At 56.8% G+C, this 22,384-nt stretch overlaps 1 protein-coding gene across 10 annotated transcripts in view; it reads left to right on the top strand.

The window, feature by feature from the left end:
* Positions 1 to 22,384, top strand: part of CAMTA1 (calmodulin binding transcription activator 1) — a 687,465-nt gene that overhangs the window by 450,069 nt on the left and 215,012 nt on the right. For all 10 annotated transcript variants that reach the window (XM_053280669.1, XM_053280668.1, XM_053280666.1 and 7 more), the window contains exon 5: positions 22,300 to 22,371. In XM_053280669.1, the coding sequence (XP_053136644.1) occupies positions 22,300 to 22,371 (72 nt within the window). The remainder of the gene's footprint in view (positions 1 to 22,299; positions 22,372 to 22,384) is intronic.

Raw genomic sequence — 22,384 nt, 5'->3', positions numbered from 1 at the left:
AAGGTTGACCTGGTCTCCTTTTGCGAGGGCAAAGGCCTTAACAAGGGAGGTGGCTGTTCTCCAGCCAGCTGAGATGGCCAGGCTGGCATGCCAAAGCCATTGCGTCCTTCTGAGGCTGTCGTCCTCTGTTCCATTTTCTTCCTCCTTTTTCGCCCTCACAGTCCATTGTAGGGATGTGCACAACATGGATTTTGCATTTTGTTTCGAGCTGAATGGATGGATGGGTGGCTGAAACATTTCTTCGAAACAGCGGTCAAACTAGTTGTTTTGGCGAAACAAAACTCAAAACGTTTCAAGTGTTTCAGCCATAGGGAACAATGGGGAAATTCAAAACACCACACTGTTTGTTCCCCATGGGTAGCTCCTAGGGACACCAAAGTGGGTTGTGTGGTAGGGCATGATGGGTGCTACCTATCACCCAGCCCACAAAAGAAATGGGCAAGCAGCCCGATTTTAAACAAATGCTTAACCTCACTCCCATAGGATCCTATAGGATTGTAGAAAACCAGTCATCAAGGGAAATGCTCCAAAATGGTGCTGGAAACGTCAAAACGTTTCGACTCGGAAAAGGGTCATTTTGTTCTGAGCTCAAAGCAGGCCCTTTATTTCAAGGGAATTTTGTTTGAAACTTGAAATACTCAAAACAGCCCGTTTTGAGTCGACATGTTTTGATGTCAAAATATTTTGCACACCCCTAGTCCATTGCCTTGTTGGTCCACCCAATTGGCTGTGGAGCCCCATGTGATTTTGGTGATGAAAGCACAGTGCTAAGTCTGAAGACATGATGATGTTAGGACGATGTCATGATGATTACCGTCTTATCCATCCTCCTCCGCAAGCAGCGATATGCAAGAGCGCGTGCAAAAGGTCAGGTGCCCAGGATTTGGACCAGCCTTGTCCAATCCAGGGTCTCCGTCCTGCCTGCCAATCCCAGAGGCTGATTCTGCATCTTCCCTTCTGCCCTACAAGACTCATATACCCAGCCCCTTGGGAGCACGGCAGACCCCCTGGATGAATCAGAGGGGCTCCCGCAATGCCTCTCCTTCAGCCTCCGGGGCAAGAGCGTGACGGGGACTGGGGGGGGGGCGGGGAGCGTTCTGGAACCTCGATTGAAGTCCTCATTTTTCACCAAGCGACTCACATAGCTTTGTGTCGTAAATATTTAAAGAACTCTTATTAAAAGAATTACTGTCGTAAAAGTTTAAGTGCTTGATAGATGAAAGCCAGCCTGAGTGTGGCTGTCGCCGTGTGCTGAGCGTGGCGTGTGTGGAGGAGGCGAGCAGTGGAGGGAAAGGGGATCAGGGCCAGGGAACTCCTCTCTTGGGCAGGCCTTGCAGGGAGGAAGCTCCTGTTCCTGACGGCTCTCTCCAGCGGCGGTGCTGGGATCTGCTGCGGTTAAAAGGGGGGCGTGAGCTGGACATGGCCTGGTCATAGCAGCAGCGATGGTTGCTTTACTTCTCATCTCCGCTTTGGGGGCAATTCTAGGGGAGGAGAGCTGGTCTTGTGGTAGCAAGCAGGAATGGACTCGTTTCCTAAGCAGAGTCTGCCTGCGTTTGCGTTGGGATCGGAGACTACACGTGTGACTCCTGGGGGATGGGGATGGAGCTCCCACTGGTGCTTCTGCTTGCTGCTTCTCCAGGTGGGCCTGGGAGATTTCCCCTTCGATATTCTGTCAAGGGGCCCCCTTTGGGGACGGGGCTGCTGTGGGAAGGAGGCTTGCATGCAGGAGGTCCCACGTTCCCTCCCTGGCAGCAGCGTCTCCAGACAGGGTTGAGAGAGACTCCTGCCTGCAGCCTGGGAGAAGCTGCTTTTACAATATTATTTATTCAAACAATTTTTTTTTTTAAAAAAAAAGGTGTTGTGGCGTCCCCCCCCCTGCATTTTATACTAAAACCACTTGGTTCTTTTTCCCCTTTGTATACAATTGTGTAGATGACACTGAGCTAGATGGCGCCAGGGTCTGATTCAGTAGATGGCAGCTTCCATCCAGGATACGACTCTGTAGGGGAAGCGTCCCCTCCCACCTGGTATGGTCCCATCAAGACACACCAGCTCCCTCCCTCCCTCCCCCCCCCCAAGAAGCGGCTCTCCGCCTTGAAAGCACACCTCTTCAAAATGCATTGAGGCAAACAGCAAGCCTAGATTGTGAAAAGGCTGTGGCCCCTTCAGTTTCTTTAAAAGGCAGCTCTCTGCCCCGCGGAGCTTCCAATCGGCAGCTTAGCCGTGGCGAGAGCATGGAGGGGGGGAGCCACCGAGGGAGACCCAGGAGGATCCGTTTGGGGAAATGCAGCTCTGCCTTCCCCGGGGACCTTCCGGGTCCCTGTGTTCACGAGGAGGACCCTCCTGGCCCCGGGGCTCTTCCGGCCTGGAGAAATCAAGATTGATGGGTCTGTTTGCCTGTGCATGGCCCTGGCAGGGAGTCGGGCGGCCGGGGGTGGTGGTGGTGGTTATAGCTACGTGTTGGCTTTCCTCACTGAATTTTGATTAATGGAGCAGGCTGGAACTGCTGATGTCTCCCAGCTCCTTTAGCTGACAGGAATGAGGGTAATCTGGTGTTTAAATGGATTTTGGAATGTGTCTGTGGCTGGAGCCTCCGAGTCCTGAAGGAAAGACCATCTGCTGCATGATAGCTGGCTCTCCGCGGGCGCCAGTCCTGGCTCTGTGCAGAGAGAGGCCGGTGACACTGCTGTCGCAGGTGGGGCCTGGGGGGGTTGTCCTGGGCTTTCCCGCAAAGACCATCGGCCGCTTTGGGGTGGAGGAGAGCCTGGGGTTGCCTGCAAGAGGCTCGCTGGTGTCCTCGGGGGGGGGGGTCCGTTGGTCCCCCACCTCTCTCCTTCCTGGCCTCCTTCCCATTTGGGGTTTCTTTCCTCCGGCATTGCTTTGCAAACACAGATGGGGGGAAATGGCCCCTGTGTGCAAAATCCTTTGCAAGCGGCCAGCCACGGCCAACCTGTTGTGAATGCTGATGCCGCTGGAGAGGCCGTGTCTCTTCCCGCAGGAGCAGCTGCAGTGGACAGTGGCGGGGGCCGGGGGGGGCGGCTGCCGGAAGGAGAGAGCCTCCCAGGGCCGGCCTCAGGGAAGCATCGCCGGGGGGGGGGCTTTGTGCACCCCCTCCTCCTGGGGCCAGACACCCTCCCTTCAGGCCACATGGCACGTCTGTGGGGTCAGGCGGCACGAGAGCAGGACTCCCCACAGCACTGGGGTGCAGGTTCCCCCCAGGGTGTGCCGAGACCCTTCTGGGAAGCTGCTCGTGGGGCCCAGCAGAGTAAGGGCCAACCACCCCATGGAGACGTCTGGGAGAAAGACCGTGGGGTGGGGCCGTGATGGGTGTTGCAGTCCAATGGCCTCTGGCCCCCCAGGCTGGGCTCCCCAACTGAAGCCCTAGTGAGTTCTGGCACCCAGAGCCGTTGGCCCCGAGAGACAGGTCTCTGTGAAGCGGTCATGAAGGCGGAGGGCTTCGGGAGAGGAGAATCCATCCGTGCGGCACCCTCCCCCGCTTCCCCACCAGGGTTTCTTGGTCAGCATCGCGGAAACGGGGGACGAAATTGCTGGCACGTGCCTGGGGCGCTCAGAGGCCGGCCAGCCGGCTTCTCCATTAGCCTTGCAACATCCAATAGCGCTGCATTGGAAGCCCGGCTGCTCATATTTTAAAGGAGCTGCTTTTAGAGACTCACCGAGTCTCTCTCAGCTCTGTCTTGGAGATGCTGCCAGGGAGGGAACTTGGATCCTTCTGCATGCAGCAAGCAGGTGCTCTTCCCAGAGCAGCCCCATCCCCTAAGGGGAATTTCTTACGGTGCTCACACATGTAGTCTCCCATCCATATGCAAACCAGGGTGGACCCTGCTTAGCAAGTGGGGCAAGTCATGTTTGCTGCCACAAGACCAGGGCAGAATTCTTCCTGCCTTTTCCCATCGATCGGCATGTGCAAGTTCAGAACTTTTCCTAAGAAAAAAACTAAAGCGGGTGGGGGGGGGTGTGTGTCTTTGTTTAGAGGAAAGATTACTAAGAGCCAAACTAACTTCATGTAACTCCCAGCATGATGCAATGACCCATAGTGATAGCTAGGCCCCCCATGGATCAGGGCCAGGGCAGGGGGCTTTCACCCTCCCCCCCGCCCACAATTCTGATCTGGATTGCCCCTCCATGGCTGCTCTGCATCTATCTATCTATCTATCTATCTATCTATCTATCTATCTATCTATCTATCTATCTATCTATCTATCTAATACATTTCTAGACTGCCCCATCCAAAGGCTCTGGGCAGTTCATTGCTGCCAGAGGGAGTATTTACCCCCATTGGCAAATAGGAGGTGTGACCTTCCACTCCGGAGGAAGGAGCCCCACAACCCTGCTCTGTCCAGTGCTGAAGCCGGAGAAGCAACAACCGCCCCCCCACCAGCCTCCGCCCCCCACCCCAATCCTTTGTCACCTTTGCAAGCGCTGCAAGAACGCGGAGGCCCAGGACCTTAATTTATCCACATATGCATATATAAACTTTTTAGAGCAGAGGGTTTTATGTGATTTGTTCTCTCTAAAGATTGATTTAGCTTCTTGTTAGGGGAATTGGGGGATTGCATGTGGAAAAAAACTTAACCAAATCCAGAAGGGGTTTGAAGAAAAAAATAGATTTTATTTAAATATATATTTCTCTCCCCGCCCCCGCCCCCCGCCGCTGGCGTAATTCAGCAGGGAGTAGATTTCAAAGCTTGTCCAACCTGAGCTTGGATGCCTGATTTCTTTTGCTTTGCTTTTCCTCCCTGCATCCCCCAAGGTGGTCTCATTAAAGGGAAGGCACCTCTGCAACGTTGGTGTGTGATTTTTAAATAAGCCACCGCAACTTCGAGGGCATCGGAGGGGAGGGGGAGGTTCCTCACCCAGCTTTCGGAGGGGGTGGCCACATGAGACGGGGAATTTGCCGCAAGAGGAGAATCCCAGCAGAGGAGCTGCTCAGAGGAGGCAGCAGGCGCGGGGGACGTCACACACATCCCCTGGGGTCTCAGTCCACATGCGGTTTCTGGTGGCGATGAACTCAGGCTCTCTGCTGAGGATTCGGGGCGCCTCCCGGTTGCCCAGTGGGGAGGACACTGGGGCTGGCCTCTGCCACGCCCAGCCATCAGCAGCCCACAGCTGTGGCAAGCAGGATCCCTTTCCGGGAAGCTTGGCTGTTGCTGCTGATCTCCTGATACGAGGAGCCGGCACTGAAGAAGGGGGGCGGGGGGGCGCCCAGGCCAAACTGGGCAATGGCCCCAGGTTCCCACCCTGGCATGGGTTCACACCGTGACTTCAGTGCTGATACCCAGCGTTAGGCCTAGAGGCAAACAATGGTGTGGACAGGCCCGTTGACTGAGCTGGTCAACGAATTCCTGGTCCCTCCACCCTGGTGGAGTGTGGTGCCCATTTTTCTGTCTGGCTAGCGCTGTCGTGTCTCAGGGCTCACACTCCTCCCCAGATCGCTCCAGGCTCCGTTTGCATCCCGCTCCCCGCCCCGTCCCACTGCCCCCAGCCCTAGAAGATCAATCTCCCGAGTGGGAAGCAGCTGTGCCTTGGCCTGGGCACATGGGCACATGGGCACATAGGCCTGCACATGGGCACTAGTAAGGCCGCAGGTGACATGCAACCTGCCACCTTCAAGCCACAGCTGCAAGGGGATCTTTGGGACTCATGACAACCTTTGGTAAGGCAGTGACTTCTCCCTCTCTCCCTCTCTTGCTCTCACTCTCTCTCTCTTAAACCCCAAGGACCACCAGCCTCCTGGCTTTAAGACCACCGAGAACGGACTGTGGCCCAGCCACTGAGCCCAGGGTGGGCTTGGGCCCAAAGGGCTCATTGGAGGGTCCCCCTCCTGACCGTCTCCACATTTTGAGAGGAGAATGCTCGAGCGAGATCTTTGTGCTCCAAACCTGCCAAAGGTCAGGGGGTGAAGGGCTGCCAGAAACTGACCCCTGCGGGCAGGCACGTGTGCACACCCGGCTGGCCAGTGGCTGGGAGCAAACGAGTGTGCCGCTTACGTGAGCCACAAGCCCCCAAGCCGGCTGTACGCAGCCCTACACAGGGGGTGCTGATGATGCAAGTCCTGGTAGGGCTTGGGGCAGGCCCACAGGAGGGTGGTCTGTCCAAAGGGGGCAGAAAGGAAGGCGGAAGCAAGTATGGAAGGAAACTGTCAAGGAGGGAGATGGAGGGGGCCTGGGCAGGCCTCTGCTGCGAGAGGAGAGGGAACCACACTCCCCAAGCCGGGGTGTGGCTGCTAGCCCAGGCGGACCTGGAGGTATTTATGGCCACGTCGGGTCAGGGGTGGATGGGGAGGAGAGCTGGCCGTGTGGTAGCAAGCATGACATGTCCCCTTAGCTAAGCAGGGTCCGCCCTGGTTCCATCTGAATGGGAGACTTGATGTGTGAGCACTGCAAGAGATTCCCCTCAGGGGGTGGGGCTGCTCTGGGAAGAAGGTTACATGCAGAAGGTTCCCAGTCCCCTCCCTGGCAGCATCTTTCTCAAAGATAAAACTGTTAAACAAATAGCAGAGCCGGCCTTCTTGAAGGAGAACCAGCCGGGCTTCTGCAAGGGCCAGTCTTGCCTCACTAACCATTTGGAGTTATTTGAGAGCATCAACAGGCATGTGGATAAATGTGATCTGCTTGACTTAGTATACTTGGACTTCCAAAAAGCTTCTGACAGAGTTCCCCACCAAAGGCTCTTGAGCAAACTTAGCAGTCATGGGATAAGGAGACAGCTTCATGTGTGGATCGGTAACTGGTTGAAGGAGAGGAAACTGAGAGTAGGAATAAATGGAGAGTTTTCACAATGGAGGGAAGAAAGAAGTGGAGTCACCCAGGGATTGGTACTGGGACCGGTGATCTTTAATTATTCATAAATTCTCTAGGTAAGCAGTGAGGTGGCGAAACTTGCAGATGACACCAAATGATTTAGGGTAGTGGAATCCAAAAGAGATTGTGAGAAGCTCCAAAAGGATCTCTCCAAACTGGGGGAGTGGGTGACAAAGAGTGGCAAATGCCGTTCAGTGTTAACAAGTGTAAAGTGATGCACATTGGGGCAAAAAACCCCAATGTCATTTATATACTCATGGGGGTCTGAGCTGCTGGTGACTGACCAGGAGAGATATCTTGTGATCATAGTTGACAGCTCATTGAAAGTATCAACTCAGTGCACAGCAGCTGTGGAAAAGGTCAATTCCATGCTCGGAATCGTTAGGAAGGGGATTGGAAATAAAACTGCTAATATCATAATGCCGTTAAACAAATCTTTTGTACAACCACATTTGGAGCACTACTGCATACAGTTCTGGTCACCATACCTCAGAAAGGACATCATAGAACTGGAGAAGGTGCAGAAGTGGGCCACCGTGATGATTAGGGGTCTGGAGCACTTTCCTTACAAGGCAAAGCTACAACACCTGGGCCTTTTAGACAACTGAGGAGGGGAGACATGACAGAGATCTATAAAATCATGCATGGTGTGGAGAGAGTGGAGAGAGAGCTCTATCACATAACACTAGATCCAGGGGCCATCCCATGAAACTGAAGGCCCAGAAATTTAAGGACCAACAAGAGGAAGTCCTTTTCCACCCAGCCCATCATTCATCGATGGAATTCTCTGCCACTGGATGGGGTGATGGCCACCAGCTTGGATGGCTTTAAAAGGGGCTTAGACAGATTCATGGTTTATCAGTTGCTGCTAGTCTGGTGACTAGTAGGCCACCTCCAGCCGCAGAAGCAGATGCCTCTAAAAACCAGCTGCAGGGCAGCCACAGCAGGAGAGAAGCCAGGCACAGACCTCTTGCCTGTGGGCCTCCCAGAGGCATCTGGTGGGATGCTGGGCTGATGGGTGGGCTTCCTTGGGCCGGCTCCTGAAGGGCTGCTCTGGTGTTTGGGTCTCCTTGTCTCCAGCTAGGGCTGGGAGAGACTCCTGTCTGTGCAGACAGTACTGAGCGAGATGGACCAAGGGTCTGACATAAGAGAGCTTCCTCTGTTCCTGTGAGGTGGGAGTGTCTCTGGACCTGGACGGACCACAGGCCCTGGTTTCCTCTGCCTGAGTAGTGCTCCCCTTGCCTTCAGAAACATCACAGCTTTTCTTTATCATGGGAATACACACCACACACACACAGAGTTAAAAGAAAGCTGTGGACACAGGAGGGTGATGGGGGTGGGGGTGGGGTACTCCACCCGTCTCTGTCCAGCCCATTAATTCTGCATGCTCAGGACAGAATTAACCTTGGCAGAGCCTTCTAGAGGAGAGAGTAATTCTAACCATAAAAATCTGCTGATTAAAGCTGGTTTTAGGAATTCGATTTCCCTTAATGCTTTGGCTCTCAGCCCAGCGTAGCATTAACATGGCCACAGATACACAAGCATCTCTGTTTTGTTTGTTGTTGGTTGGTTGGGTTCTGGTGTGTGTCCCCCCCCCCCGCCCCCGTTCAATTAAAAAAAAACCAGGCTAATGAACCCCCTTTGCATGTTGTAAGCACGAATCCATTTTAAGAACTCCTTTAACAAAGTGCATTAAAGGAGGAGGCAGGCCTGGCGAGAAAGTGCACGGGCTCCCTGTGGCCGTGGCAGGAGACGGGCCTCCTGGCCGCTGGCCTGGCAAGGCGGGGAGAGAAGGAGGCGGCCGGGAGCAGGGATGCAAGGGACCTGGGCAAGAGCTTGGCCAGTCCCCTGCCTGGTGGCTTGGGAGCAGCGGCCGGTGCCAGAGATGTGCTCATCGGGAGATTTGCCTGGAAATTAGCCTCTTGCGTGCAGCCAAAGCCATTGCCAGGAAAGGATCCCCACCTCCCCGAAGGTCCGTCTTCTCGGATGCCCTTTTGTGCCGCTTCTCCCCGACCTTGCTGGGGTTTGCTCTCCGCATTTGGGGAGGGGCCGTGGCGGCTGCTGGGCATGCAGAAGGCCTTGGGATCCCCGGTCGCGGGCAGCGTCTCCAGGGACAGCCAGGCAAGGCCTCCCCCTGTCCGAGAGCCACTGAGCCAGCTCCGGGGTCCCCAGATGTGGTTGGACTACAACTCCCATCATCCCCAGCCACAATGGCCTTCAGCCTTGGTGTTGGAGTCTGGCCACAGCTGGGGCCCCTCGGGCTAGATGGGCCCCGGGGTCTGGTGCTGCATCAAACAGCTCCTGCCTGGCGTTGCCCATTCCGGGGGCACATCCTGCACCACTGCTGGCCTCATGCAAAGACCCAGGCAATGTGGAGCATGGTCAGCGCCAGCGGCCAGATGTTCCTGGGCGCGCCCCTGACATTCGCTGGGAGTCTCCCCGTGACAAAGACTGCTTATGCTGGCCTCTGGCACCCTTTGCATGGAAAGCCACCCCCTCAAAGTGGCCAGAGGCCGTTGAAGCCGGCAAGCACAAATCCTGGTGCTCAGGCCCAGGAAGCAGGACCCTCCCCGCCGGGTGGTTTCTGGGGGCCTCTGAAGAAGAGCCAGCTCCTTGCCACCTGGCTGGCTGCCCCCTGCCTGGCTCGGGCATGACTCCTCCTCCTTTGTGTCTTGACACGGGCTCCTGGCTCGTCCTTGGGGGTCACCAAGTGGCGTTGTTCCCAGGCTCTGCAAAGCACCTTTTGCGGGCGAGGGGGGAGATCCGCCACCGGGATCTGGCAGCCACACGGGCTTGCCGGTCGACGGGCCCCTTCTTGGAGGTGCACGGTCAGTCTTGAGCCTGTGCTGCTTGCTGGCGGAGGGGTTCCTTTTTCCAATGCACATCCCACCTTGAGGGTGGCCAGACGCTCAAGAGAGCCAGCCCAAAGAAGAAGACAAAAGGGGAGCCTCAATTCTCCGGCGGAGCCACTGGAGGAGGAGGCGTCTTCCCCACCTCCCCTCTCTGCTGCCAACAGAGTCTGTCTGCTGGGCGGGGCTCATCCTGCCAAAGGGAGATGCCCTCATCATCCCCTTGGTGGCCTGCCCTGGGCCCTGGGGCTCAGCTGGGTTCCTTGACTTGAAATGCTGCTGGCAGAGCAGTGTTTAGGCCGGCGGTCTTGGAAATGCCGCCTCCTCCTCCTCCTCCTCCCCCCCCAATCTAATTGTCAGTGTCCTGCCCCATGAATGGCCACATGGCATCCTGAGAGCAGCTTCCAGCCAGGCAAGAGCCAAGACCCAAAGACGCGACCCAGAGGTGAAAGGCTGCGTCCCCACAGCCCAGCGCCAGTCTTTGTTCTGTGTGTCTGCAAAGGACTCTCGGTGGCAGGAAGGAGGTGGACAGGCTAAGCAGCGGCTTTGTGTGTGTGTGTGTGTGTGTGTGTGTGTGTGTGTGTGTGTGTGTCCCACCCGCTTCCCAGCAGCCTTGGCCAGAGTTTCTCCTCTGCCAGGAACTGGCACAGAAAAAGGGAGTTTGCACTGCAGCGCTTTCAAGGGTCCCCTTCTCTTCTCCCCCCATTAAGGATAGGGTTGAAAGCCAGCCTGGGCTCTTCGGGTGACCCCGGCCTCTGCAAGAGACATGCCAACTCCCTGCCGTCGCCCTCCTCCTCCTCTGTGCTGGATGGCTGGTTGCCCAAGAGAAGAAATGAGATGCCAAAGGAGCCAGGGCTTTCCGACGTCCAACAGAGCATGCAGGATCCTGTTAGAAACGCCGGGTTATGGGAAGGCAGCTGGCTTCCCCGGGGGTTGGAGCAGCAGGTGTGGGCTAGCTGGGAGCCCTCCCCGCCTCTTCCAGGAAGCAGGTTCCAGAGCTGCCTTGCCGCTGCGATTTCTCCCGACAGGCTGGAAGTCTGGAGATCCCCTTGGCAGGGAAAGGCCAATGCTGCTGTCAGGCCGTTCCCCAAGCCGCTCACCAAGAAGACCAGACGGGTCATGGAATCCCTGGAATCCCTCCTAGATCACAGCTGACTGCAAGAAGGCATTTGGGCTCCAAGCAGCACAAAGCCCAATATCTGCCCCCCCAGCAGCCGCCCCGTTCGTGAAAAGTCTCTTAGCTGCCTGCCGCGATATGGCGAAGGGAGCCCGGCAGACACGTCAGAATCCGTCCTGACTTGGGGCCTGAGGCCAGCAGCTACTCAGGCAGAGAGGATGCTCCAGGGAAGCCGCCACGTGGGAGCCCTGCTCACCAGGGGACACCCCACGGTGCACCCCTCCAGCGGAGGCTGTGGGGCTCCCAAGGCCCCCCTTGGGCTTCAGGGTCCGCCGGCGACCTGCCTCCTCCTCCTCCTCCTCCTCCCCCCACAAACTCCCTGCTGAGGCCAAAGCTCCCACCTTCCTGGGGCGGTGGGACTTCCCCCTGCAGCCCTGCACCTCCCGGGGACTGGCCCACCCCCTTGCTGCTCTGCAGACCCCCCCCAGCTGAGCCCCCTCTGGGTCCTGTCTGTTAGCCTGTGGGCCAGTTAGAGATGAAGGCCAGGGTGTGGGGGGGAAGCCTGGGGGGGAGGTTGTTTTCAGGGGGGATGGTCCCCCCCCCAGACACATACACTTCACAGCTCTAGGGCCAGCCCCCTTCGGTCTGCTGCAAAGCCAGAATCTGGGCAGGAGCCTTGTGTTGCCCAGCCTCACCTGAGGGGGGCATCTGCCCTAGAAGAGGAGAGCGGGTCCCCCTAGGCAGTGGGGTGCACTGATTCGGCACCCCTTGGCCGAGGCCCCTTCCGTCCCCCATGCCCCCCCCACTGCATCTCTCCTGGCCGTGGGGTCCTGAGCATGGCTTTCTTGGGCTGAGCACCAGGGACCCCGCGCCCCAGCCCAAAAACCAAGAGGGGCTGTCCCCGCTGAGCAGGGCTGCTGCAGCGAGCTGACTGGTTGCTTGCCAGTGACGTGCCCTTCGGATTGCAGCCGAGGACTAGCCTAAGGGACGGGGAGCTTCTCCGGGGAATGTGGGTCCCCAGCGGGCCAATGTGGAGCGCCAAGCCATATGGCAGCTGGGACGGGCACTGCCTCCTCCCCCCAGCGCCGTGGGGGTCAGCCACGTCTCTTCCCCGCCCTTTGAAGTGGGTCTCTGCCAGAGTCTGCCCCCAAGGGCGCTGGCTGCCGTGTGGCCGGGCTCTGGGCTGGAGGACGCGGAGCCCACGGTGAGAATAATTACATCCTCTTCAGGGAGCGCAAGCATTTGCATCCCGTTGCGGAGAGGAGCAGCTCCACTCTGCTCAGGCCGCTAAAGCGGAAACCGACCCCCCCGCCCAAAGGGCCTGATTGAAATATTAAATTATGGTAAGCAGGAGTCGAGCCACGAGGCCTCGCAGAAGCAAATGGGCATGGATTTTTCCATTAGGCCAAGGCCTGCGGTTGGACGTGGCTTCCCTCCTGCCTGTGCAGTCCAGGGACCGTGTGGAGGGGGGCCTTCCTGTAGCGGGAGAAGCAGGAGCATTTCTCTTGCTGGGCACATGGCGGGGGGGCTGCCACTCCCTGGCTGCAAAGAGGCCGGAGGAGGAGGAGGAGGAGGAGGAGGAGGAGGAGGAGGAGGAGGAGGCGTGGGCGTGCATCCCTTCCAGGGAAATGTCTTTGGGAAGGCCTTTTGGCATTGCTAGGAGGGTGCTGAAAGGCATCATCATCTCAGACTGCACGGGAAGAGGCCATGGCCAACCCCTCCTGTATTCTCCCAAAAGAAAACCACAGGGCTCTGGGGGCGCCAGGAGTCGACATCGCCTTGACGGCAGACTTCACCTTTCCTTTAGGAGTGGCTCAAGTAACAGAATGCTGCGACAGAATGGCGATCCCATTGGCTGGCTGCCACCTGACGGGTCTCTTGCTCCCTTCCAGGCAGCAAGTCCACCACCTCCTGGCTCTCCCCTCTCTTCCCTACAACCCCTGCCCAGTTCAGGATGCTTCTCAACTGCTCCTCACCTGGCTCCCATAACCGCCTGTCCCAGCATTCAGCAACAAGCAGTGGCCACGTCACTGTAGGTTTGTTGACGGACCCAGACTGGAAACTAGAGCGGGGGGGGTGATCGTGAGCTCATGGTGGGTTAATCCAAGATAAACCTTCGGTTGCCTTTTGCTGTCTATCCCGAGGCCCAGAACCCTGAGAGCAGCAGGCAGAATCTGGCGAGCAATTGGAAGAAATGTTATTGGCCATGATGGGTCTGGCTTTGAAAGGGGAGACGCTTTTGCCATCTTCAATGCCGGAATCAATAATGCTGAGATGTGAGGCTTCCTTTTATGATATTACTTCGCCACCACAATAGGATGTTTTCTGCTGGAGGGAAAATAAACGACCTGTAAATTGTGGCCGTTGCTCCAGCCGCAGGCAGGGCTGGCCTCCCAAAGCTGCCGATGGCTTGTGACCGTCTCCCTCCCTGGCTGCACTAAGACCTGGGACTCCCTCCCCAAACACTGGGGTGCTGCTGCTGCTGCTGCCCCTGACCGAACCCCTCCCTCCTCAAGAGCCGCTGTCCCCATGACCCCTTTCACGTAGCCCTTGGCCGGCCTCTTCAGCCAAGGCACAGCTTAAAGCTGAGCCCTGAGCAGCATGCAGGATGTCCCCGGGAAGGAGGTCCCTCTGGGATCCGTGGGGCTCGCTTCCGAGTAAACGCGGTGGAGGGCATCTCACTGCCACTCTGGACCCTTGGACCCCGAGCCGTCCCATGGGAACCTTGCCTTTCCCTCCCTGGGCTGTCTGCATGTCAACTGCTTTGGACGGAGACCTGCCTCTCAGCTCTGTGCCTTGTGCATCCCCGGTGCTTTCTTGTGAGTCAGCGGCTTGGGTGTGGCGGGTGAGATGTGTGGCTTCAGCACTACCCCAGGCGGGGTCTCTCTCACCGGCGTGGCTTGGTGGCCCTGGGGCTGGCCAGACGCTTGCTTGGGGCTCGGTTGTGTTCTGGGAAGGAGCAGGGTCTCCTGCTGGGCGTGTGGAGGAGTCGGCCGCGGGGATCCCTTTGGCCCGGGCAGCAGCCGGGTCTCGGGTTGAGGCCGGCCAAGCTCTTTGCCTCGGCAGGGCTGGGGAGCCAGCTCTTGGAGGCCAGGGCGGTCCTTAGAGAGCCCGGGCAGGGGGCGCCAGGGCCTAGGGCCAATCAGCCAGTGCAGGGCCCCATGGATTCTCATGGGGGTGGGGCCCGCCACGGTGGTCACCCTGCTTGCCATGCGTGGATTTCCTTGCTCCCTCCACTGAGGGCTCCACTGACCCTCTAGCCGGCCAGTGACTGGCCTGGGCAGGGGCAGATTGGGAAATGGGTGCGGTGGCTCCCCAATCCCGCTGCCGCCAGAGAGCCAGATCCTGGCTTCTTGGCTCGCAATGAGATAGTCGGGGCAGCTGTGGAGGTGGCGATATTTGAGGGGAGGGTGTGGTGTGCCGGCGCCTTAACCGCGGTGGGGCCCCGGTTGCATTCCTTGCAAGAAAGACTCTCACCAGGTCTTATACCAAACCCACTGCTGGGAGTAAACGTGTGGTTCTTTGCTTTGGGCAGGGCGGGGATTCAAACTGCAGCTAGCACAAGAGAACAGGAGTCAGGAAGCAAACTGCAATGGACCAGGGCAGTAAGTTTCCAACGAGACAAGACAAAACACCCCCACCGCTGCTTGCTGCACAAGCACTGGAAACCAAGGTCTGTGAGGGGCAGGTGAAGGAGCACCCGTTGCTCTCCTCCCGAGGTTCCTCTCGTTCTCCTCCATGAACTCACCAGTGCTGAAGGCTGTCGCAGCTGGGGATGATGGGAGTTGTAGTTGAACAACATCTGGGGATTCAGGGTTGAGAATCAGAGCTTTTAGATAGGAAAACTCAGAGCTGCGTGATGGTGTGTGAGTGAGGGCTGCCACGACACACCCCTTCATGTTTTGGCCCAGAGTGCCATGCCAGACATTTGGAAGCCAACACAGCGTGGCGGGGCGGGTGGGGGAATCCCCTGCTCTGGGATTTGACAGCACAGCTGTAGAAGAGCAGTCGGGGAAGGGTCTGTGGGGATCAGCAGTGGGGTCTGCAGGAAGCCTCTTTGGCAGGGGAGGGAGAGAAATGGGGCCGCTTGGCCTGGGACTGGATTCTAGAGGAGCCTGGACTAGAATTGCTTCCCTTTTCTCATTCGTGTCGGTCACTTCTTACATAGTGCAACTTTCGCATGGCTTGGATTTTTGAACTGCACAGATGCTCTTGTAGAAGTGCACATTTTGTGTCTGGTTGCACATTTCTAAAAGATCCCTCTTGGGACCCCTGCTCGGATATCTTTGCAAGCTAGTGGCCATAGCACTGCGCCTTGGAGTGAATGCCAAACGCTGATTATGCATCCAGGTCAGGGTTGGTAGGCAGTGTAGGAAGACACCCCCCCGCCCGCCCGCCCCGGGAAGGTTTCCTGCACAAGAGGCCCACTGAAATAGAAGTGCTTTTTCACAGCGCCCGTTGCTCCTCCGAGAGGTTCCCAGTGGGCTGCGTCTTCAGCTTCATTACTACGGCACTTACAGACCTCCCTCGGAAGGGTCCCCTAAACCCTCCTCCAACGGAAAAACTCAGCAATGTGGGCGCTCAGCTCTTCAGTCACAGTGATGGGAACTCCAGTGTTTCAAGGGCGGCAGCAGTAAACAGGGAAATGCTTTCATTTCCCTATCATTAATTCATTGTGATAAACTGATCATAATCAACTCATTTAGCATTAATGTGGCTGTCGTAAAAAAAAAGTAACAAAAAGCTACGGCTTCCATTGGAGGAGAGCCCGCTCTGGACGTCCGTGGCAGCCAGCAGAAGCCGCTTTTTTCCCGTGTGAGTCTCTGCCTGAGTTTCCGTACGCTGCTCAGTTGCGACCGGAGTGACCTCGGATGTCCCCTCAATGTATGTGCTGCACACACAGAGAGATGGGCCCTGTGGGATGTGTGGAGCGCTTCCCTGTGGGGCTGTTTTATTTTATTGCGAGTTGCCTTGGGAGGCACTGTATGTGGAAGGCAGGGCAATCCGTGTCTTAGAGAAATACATACTCCGTGCAGGAACAAGATGTGTGTCATGTACCCGACACTCAGGGCCAAATGTTTGGGTCTCTTGGAACTGCTCTGCGGCACCCACTTGGGTGGGGCGGGGGGAGGGTGGCACCATACAAAAGTGGAAGGGTGTCAGAGAATGGGCAAGGTGTGTTGGTGGGCGGGCGGGCTGTGCCCGATGTTAGATTTCTGAAACAGAAATGGAGGGGCAGGTGGGGGGGCATCATTCTTGCCGGGGGGGCTTGCCCACCCTTGCCGCCTCCCCGTAACCAGCCTGGGAAAGAGGGAGGGAAGCAGGGTGCCGTTGGGTTGGAAATTCCCGGCTACTTGGCCTTGTCCATGTGGCTGGCTGGTGATGGTGGTTCTCTTTGGATCTCCTCAGGGGGCTGCGGCAGCTTCCATGCAAAGCCCTTGCGGAGTGTTGTCGGGGTCTTGTCGCCCTTCCTTCCGTATTCCCCAGGGGTTTTGCTTGGGGGAGGGGGCCCTCCAAACTCACTCTCCGTTGTGCAAAAGCCAGTGGTGACCGACAGATGTGGGGGACACACTGACCCCAAGAAAGGCTCCACTGAAAGGTTGTGGCCATCAGAAAGAGCCTCGGAGTTGTGGAAGGCCAAGGCGTGGAGACCCCAGCCTCGCTTAGCTTCTGCATCGGGCCCTCATCGCCCGGCTGCTGGGGCAGAGATCTGCTTGGGAGAAGGGGGCAGAGGGGGGTCCTGCCCTCTCTCAGAAGGGCTTCCTGGCCGGCCGGCCGGGCCTTCCCGAGAACAGCGCCCTGAGCCCCGTGCCAATGAAACCTGCCTCCCCCCTCACCACTCCCTGATTTCTTCAAATCCAGTGGTAACATGTTATCAATTTTTTAGCTGTTATTTCACTTTATAGCCCTCGCTCTATTATTAATCTTGGAAATCCGGCCTCCTGCTCTTCCAAAGAAAAGAAGGGCCCCTCCCTTCCTCCCAAATTTATGTCTCCAACATGAATTTTATGTCGTTTTATCTGGAAATGCATTTAATTTTTATTGCAGTCCTCACTCATGCCGTCTTTATTCCAGCAATTGGATTTATTAAGATTTGTTTCCTCCTCCTCCTCCTCCTCCTCCTGCTCCAACTGTGTTAATTCTTCTGAAGCACAAAGTTGGAGCCACCAGTCCCGGGGTCCCTGCAGGAGACAGCCTGCAGGCGTAAGCGGCCCAGCATCTGTGGGGGGAGAGGGGGGCCCCACAGAGCGCCCCCCCCCGCCACAAGATACATGCCGTAAAGCATTTCAAAGAATCCCAGAAAGGAAGTTCAGAAAGTGACCCCGTATGAGGGCCAGTCCAGGCTGTTGATCTGGGGTTCTCAAAGCTGGGTCCCCGGATGCTGTTGGACTACAACTCCCACCACCCCCAGTCCCAATGGCCATCGTTGTGGCTGGGAGTGATGGAAGTTGTAGTTCAGCAACACCTGGGGGCCCAGATTTGAGAACCCCGGGGGTAGACGACGCTACCCAAATCCAGGCAGAGCAGGTATTCTCCAGGTTGGGGCCCCCCAGGTCCGTTGCTGGGTTGCGTGTTAGGGCAGAGCAAGCAGAAGACAGAGCTCTCTCTTGGCCCAGCCAGGCCCAGCCCAGCCTCCCCGCCATTTCTGCTCCCTTGAGCAAATCCAGAGGCTTCAAGCTGCCCTTGGAGACGCTGTTCTGGCCCACCAGTCTTTCCTGGGACAGCCGGGCGTCCTCGATGGGGTTGGCGACAACTCCCAGCATGGTCTTCTGGGGGTGCTGGGAGTTGTCCTAAGCCACACCGGGGATACCTTTCCACAGGGCACGCTCCGCTGCGCACCCCTTTCCCCTCAGTGCCGGCACCGCGTTGGGGGGCCCAGATGGCTCCCAAGTGTTGCTCCCACTGTCAGGCCGTTAGACGGAGCCCTTTCGGGCCTTCAGATGAAAACCGCCCGGCTACTTCTGCAGCTTATGCAAAGGATCCACGGAGCTGGCCTCTGAATAGTGGGATTAACATGCCACACTTTCCTTTTTCCTTTGACTTCTCCTCTGTCTTCTCCTCCTCCTCCTCCTCCTTTTCAGCAGGGGGTGTCAATTCTTCCCCCAGACATATTTTGAAAACATTATTAAGTGCTGGCATTTCATGTTTGCAAAAATAACTCTGCAACAGAAGAGCCGTCAGCCTTGAAAATCCTCCTTAATTCAAGTCAACCTTGTGAGTGATTATCTGGAGCGGCCCGAGCCGCGTCTCCTCTCGTGGCAGCGCCCTCCCTGACGAGGGGGTCCTTTTCATGACTCACCTGCATCGACATCTTCCCTCCTCCTGCTGATCCTGTTGTGAGCCCTGCTAATGATGCAAGGCCAGGGAGGCTTTCCTTGTTCTCCGGAGAGTGTTTTCTTTGGGTTTCCAAAGGAGCCTTTGGTGCTGAAGAAGAATGATCCTTTGGAAGCGATGGTGGAGGCCTTTGTGTGGGGATGCAGCAGCCAGGAATCCGGCATCGGGGAGCTTGTCACAAGGCTGGCAGATTGCCCCGTCTCTGCTGCTCTTGCGTGGCTTAGATGGCTGGCATGGCCAGGAAGTGGCTCCGCAGGGCAAGAAGTGGCCCCAGGCAAGCTGGTGTGCGGAATCCGCAAGGGAGCTGTCCTCCTGAGAGTTGGGTGAGATGTTGTGCCGGCAGCAGCCTGGCAGCAGGCGAGAGGCTTCCTAGCTGGCCTGGCTGCCTCGCCCCCCCCCCCCCCAGAGCATCATTAGGGCCCCGATCCAAAGGCTGCTTATGTTCGGACTTCTCCAGGCTCAGGTGTGGAATGGCTCATGCTTGAGGCTGGGCACTGTGCCTTCTTGCCTGGACTTCCGCTCGGACTCTTCGTCATTGGGGTCTGCGATAAGGTCTCTGCTGGCTCATGGTGGTCCTCTCACCTCCATGTCACACTTGGTGGCTAAAAGCATTCACCTCTCTCATGGTTCTGGCCCCGTCACACCCTCCTTCGGTCCCTTCACTGGCTACCCATCTGCTCTCCGATCCAGCCCAAACGACTTCCCGCCCAAGCCCCTGCTGGCTTTGCCTCTCCCTCTCCTGTCCCTCTCAGGACCTCACGTTCCTGGACCACTCCTGCCTGGGACCCACCTTTGCCCCTCCTCCTCCACCACTCGCAGCCCTCTGGCTGCCTTTCTCCCTGGTGGCCCCTTCCAGAAGCCCTGTGTGAGGCCTCCCCCTTCCTCCCGTCCTGACACCTTGGGCACAGGAACCCCCTCACCCCCAGCCCCACCTCCCAATATCTGAGCTTATATAGTGACCTGGCAAAGGTCATCTCTCGTCTGGATTACTGCCATGCGCTCTCCCTGGGGTTGCCTTGGAAGATGACCCAGAAACTTCACCTGCTTATGGGCGCTAGGAGAGAAGACCGTGTGACTCCTCTCTTGCGGTCCCTGCACTGGTTACCTATCTGCTTCCGGGTCCAATTCAAAGTGCTGGTTCTCAGCTTTAAAACCCTTCAGAGCTTAGCACCTGCTTACCTGCAAGACCGCCTCTCCTGGCCAATTCTGTCCCGTCCTGTGAGATCTTCTCAGGTTCTTCTTTTGGCCCCTGGTCTCAGAGAGGTCCATAGTACTAGGGCCCGTGGAAGGGCTTTTGATGTTGCTGCCCCTTCACTCTGGGAATCTCTTCCCCGCCCCCAGATTCGGTCTGCCTCCTCCCTTTCAGCCTTTTAATCCTTATTGAAGACATTTCTTTTCCACCAGGCATTTGCCATTTAATTTAAGTTTTTTATCTCAGAAGCTGTTCTTGCTTTGTACACCGCCCTGAGTCTGTGGATGGGGCGGTATATGGACTCTTTGAATAAACAAGTAAATGGGCATCTGAAGCAGGCCTCTGCTCTGCCTCCCCTTCCTTTGTGGTTTCCCATGTCGGTTGCTGGGTGGCAGGTCCCTGGGAACATTCTTTGTGCAGCTCCCTGCAGGTGGGTGGTGCTGTAGTGGTGAACTGAGGCTGAGGGTGGTTGATAGGAGGAGGTGTGAGTTGGGGTGCAGTTTCATGGCGGGCTCGGGCATGCTCAGGCACCCGTTCAGCAAGGCGCCCGGACATGGCAGCATGGTGGTGCCCGAGGCAGAGGATCGGTGGGCATGGCATGCGCAAGCAAGGCGGTGCTCTGCTTGCCCATGGAGCAAAGGGGTCACTGGGGGTGTGCAACGGATTCTCCCCAGCCAGCCCTGTGGTGTGGAGGGTGGTCTGCCCAGGGAAAGGGCCGAGCCCAGGCTCAGTGCGCATGCGATGTGCAGCCAGGATTCCGCGCTGCGCTTCTGGGCTTCGAGAGCTGCCTGGGCTTGCTTGGAGTGGGTCACGTGAGGTGGCCACGATGCTGGCAACAGCGTTGCACGTGGTGCCCAGCAGGGATTCAGATCTGCCTTGCAAACACCGCACACTTGTGTGGATAAGTGTCCTGAACATAGGGCTGCCATATTCGAGCTTCCCACATCCCGGTGGCCCAGTTTGCATAGTATGCAAATTATTTGCATATTGTGCAGATTATCTGCATATTATGCAAATTATGTTGCAACTAATGTGCATATTTATTTATTTATTTGACAGATTTTTATACTGCCTGCCACTACCCAAGTCTCTAAGTGGTTTAGAACCATAACACAAACCAATGCCTGCGGAGAAACAGTGGAGCCAATGGCAAAGGGCAACGCTGCCTTTTGCCTCCTCCTCTTCCCTCCCAGGTGATCAGATCCAAAGTAAAATCCAGGCATACCAGGCGGCGCCTTTGAAATCCTGGTCAATCCGGGTGGAATTTAGCAGCCAGGTGGAGGAGCCGAAATCCGGGGGCTGTCCTAAATCCCGGGGGACATGGCAAGGCTACCTGAAGATACCGTGCTGGCAAGTTCCCTCCCTGGCAGCAGCATCTCCAAGAGAGGGCTGAGAGAGATCCCGACCTGTGACCTTGGAGAAGCCGCTGCCAGTCTGTGTGGACAATATTCAGCTAGACGGGCCAAGGGTCGGACTCAGTAGAAGGCAGAGCTTCCTGTGTTCCTATGAGAGGGTGGAAGTTGCCACAGCAGTCAAGGGACCCGGAAAGACTGTCTACTTTGGATCACAGAATCTTTTCAACTCTGTGATTCTGGATGGAACCGGTTACCTGTAGAGCAGGGGGTGGGCTCTTTTGCACTGGAGGCATTCATGTAGAAGGGTGCTGTAGCCTGTTGGGGGCGCTGTAGCACGGAGCGGGGGCTGGAATAGATGGCCTCTGAGGACCCCTGCAACACTGGGATTCGGCTTCTCAGGAGACAGAGGCAGATCGTCTCCAACCCCCATAGCTTTCCAGGCTATTTGTGAATGGCACACCCTCTGCCATCGGGGGGCTTTGTGTTCTTAAGCAATCCATGATACTCCCGGAGAAAAAAGCCAGCGTCTTCAGAAGAGGGCAGCCCGGCTCATCACTTATTCAGGCTTGGTATTTATTTCAGAAGCCGGGCGCACCAGTTCTGCTTTATCTGGAAACTGCTTTATCTTAATCCTCTGGCTCATGGCATCCGGGTGCTGCGAATATTTACACAGAGCAGCTCATTTTGAAAGATTGGCCGTGTGTGTGTGTGGCTCTTAATCGCGTTAATATTTTAAAATGCTTGGGCACCGAAGGGTGGCCTGTTTGCTGGCTGAAGGGGGTCTGTGGAGGACAACCCCAGACCCAGGCCAGTTGGCCCCGTTCCCCCGGTGATGCTGTAGACCCCATCCTCCTCTCCATCAGGGGGCTTGGGTAGGAACTCAAAGCCGTCTGCCTCGGGGCCTCTGGCCTTGCTTCCTGAGTCTCTGTTTGATTTTTCCAGAGGTTGCTGGTTTGAATCCCCACTGGTGTGTTCCCCAGACTATGGGAGACACCTCTATTGGGCAGCAGCGGGAAGATGCTGAAAGGCATCATCTCACACTGTGCGGGAGCAGCTTCCTACATTCCTTTTAACCTCTCATTTCAGCCCCAAGCAAGCACACATTTCTTCACCCAGGTTGAGTCCCTTGGGTCTTATTGAAGCTTTTAAACTGATTAAGTGGCATCCCAAGCAGAGACTAGAGGGACAGTTGCCCCTACCCAGATTGTGCCAATCCCATTGAATTCAATGGGGCTTACTCCCAGGTAAGTGTGCCTAGGGCTGCAGTCTTTGCCCCCGTTCCCCGGGAAAGGTCCTGTGGACCCCCATGGATTCAGCCCTCTCAGAGCACTGGCAGCCACGAAACAGGGACCTGGGTTGTCCACAGAAGGACGAGGTTGTGCTGAGATCCACAAGCCATGAGAACCGACCCATTTGAATGGATGCAAAAGCAAATGTCCTCGGGAGATGTTGACAAGCAACATCCGCCCCCAGAGCTGGTGCCTGGATATGTCCTGTGCCTGCAGTGATGCGGAATATGGTGGGTTTCCATGTCAGTGAGTGGACCCGGTCCATGATGAAGGCCACCCCGCTGGCGATTTCCTCCAGTAACGCTGCCTCCCCTCTCTCTTTCTCTCCCCCTTGTCTCTAGTGCCTCTACGGCTGCTACGTCCATTCCTCCATCATCCCCACGTTCCACAGAAGGTGCTACTGGCTGCTGCAGGTAAGACCTGGTG

This window comes from Hemicordylus capensis, chromosome 16 (assembly GCF_027244095.1).
Source record: "Hemicordylus capensis ecotype Gifberg chromosome 16, rHemCap1.1.pri, whole genome shotgun sequence".
NCBI lineage: Eukaryota > Metazoa > Chordata > Lepidosauria > Squamata > Cordylidae > Hemicordylus > Hemicordylus capensis.
The sequence above is the reverse complement of the archived record's forward strand: the minus strand, read 5'-3'. Positions and strand labels throughout refer to the sequence as shown.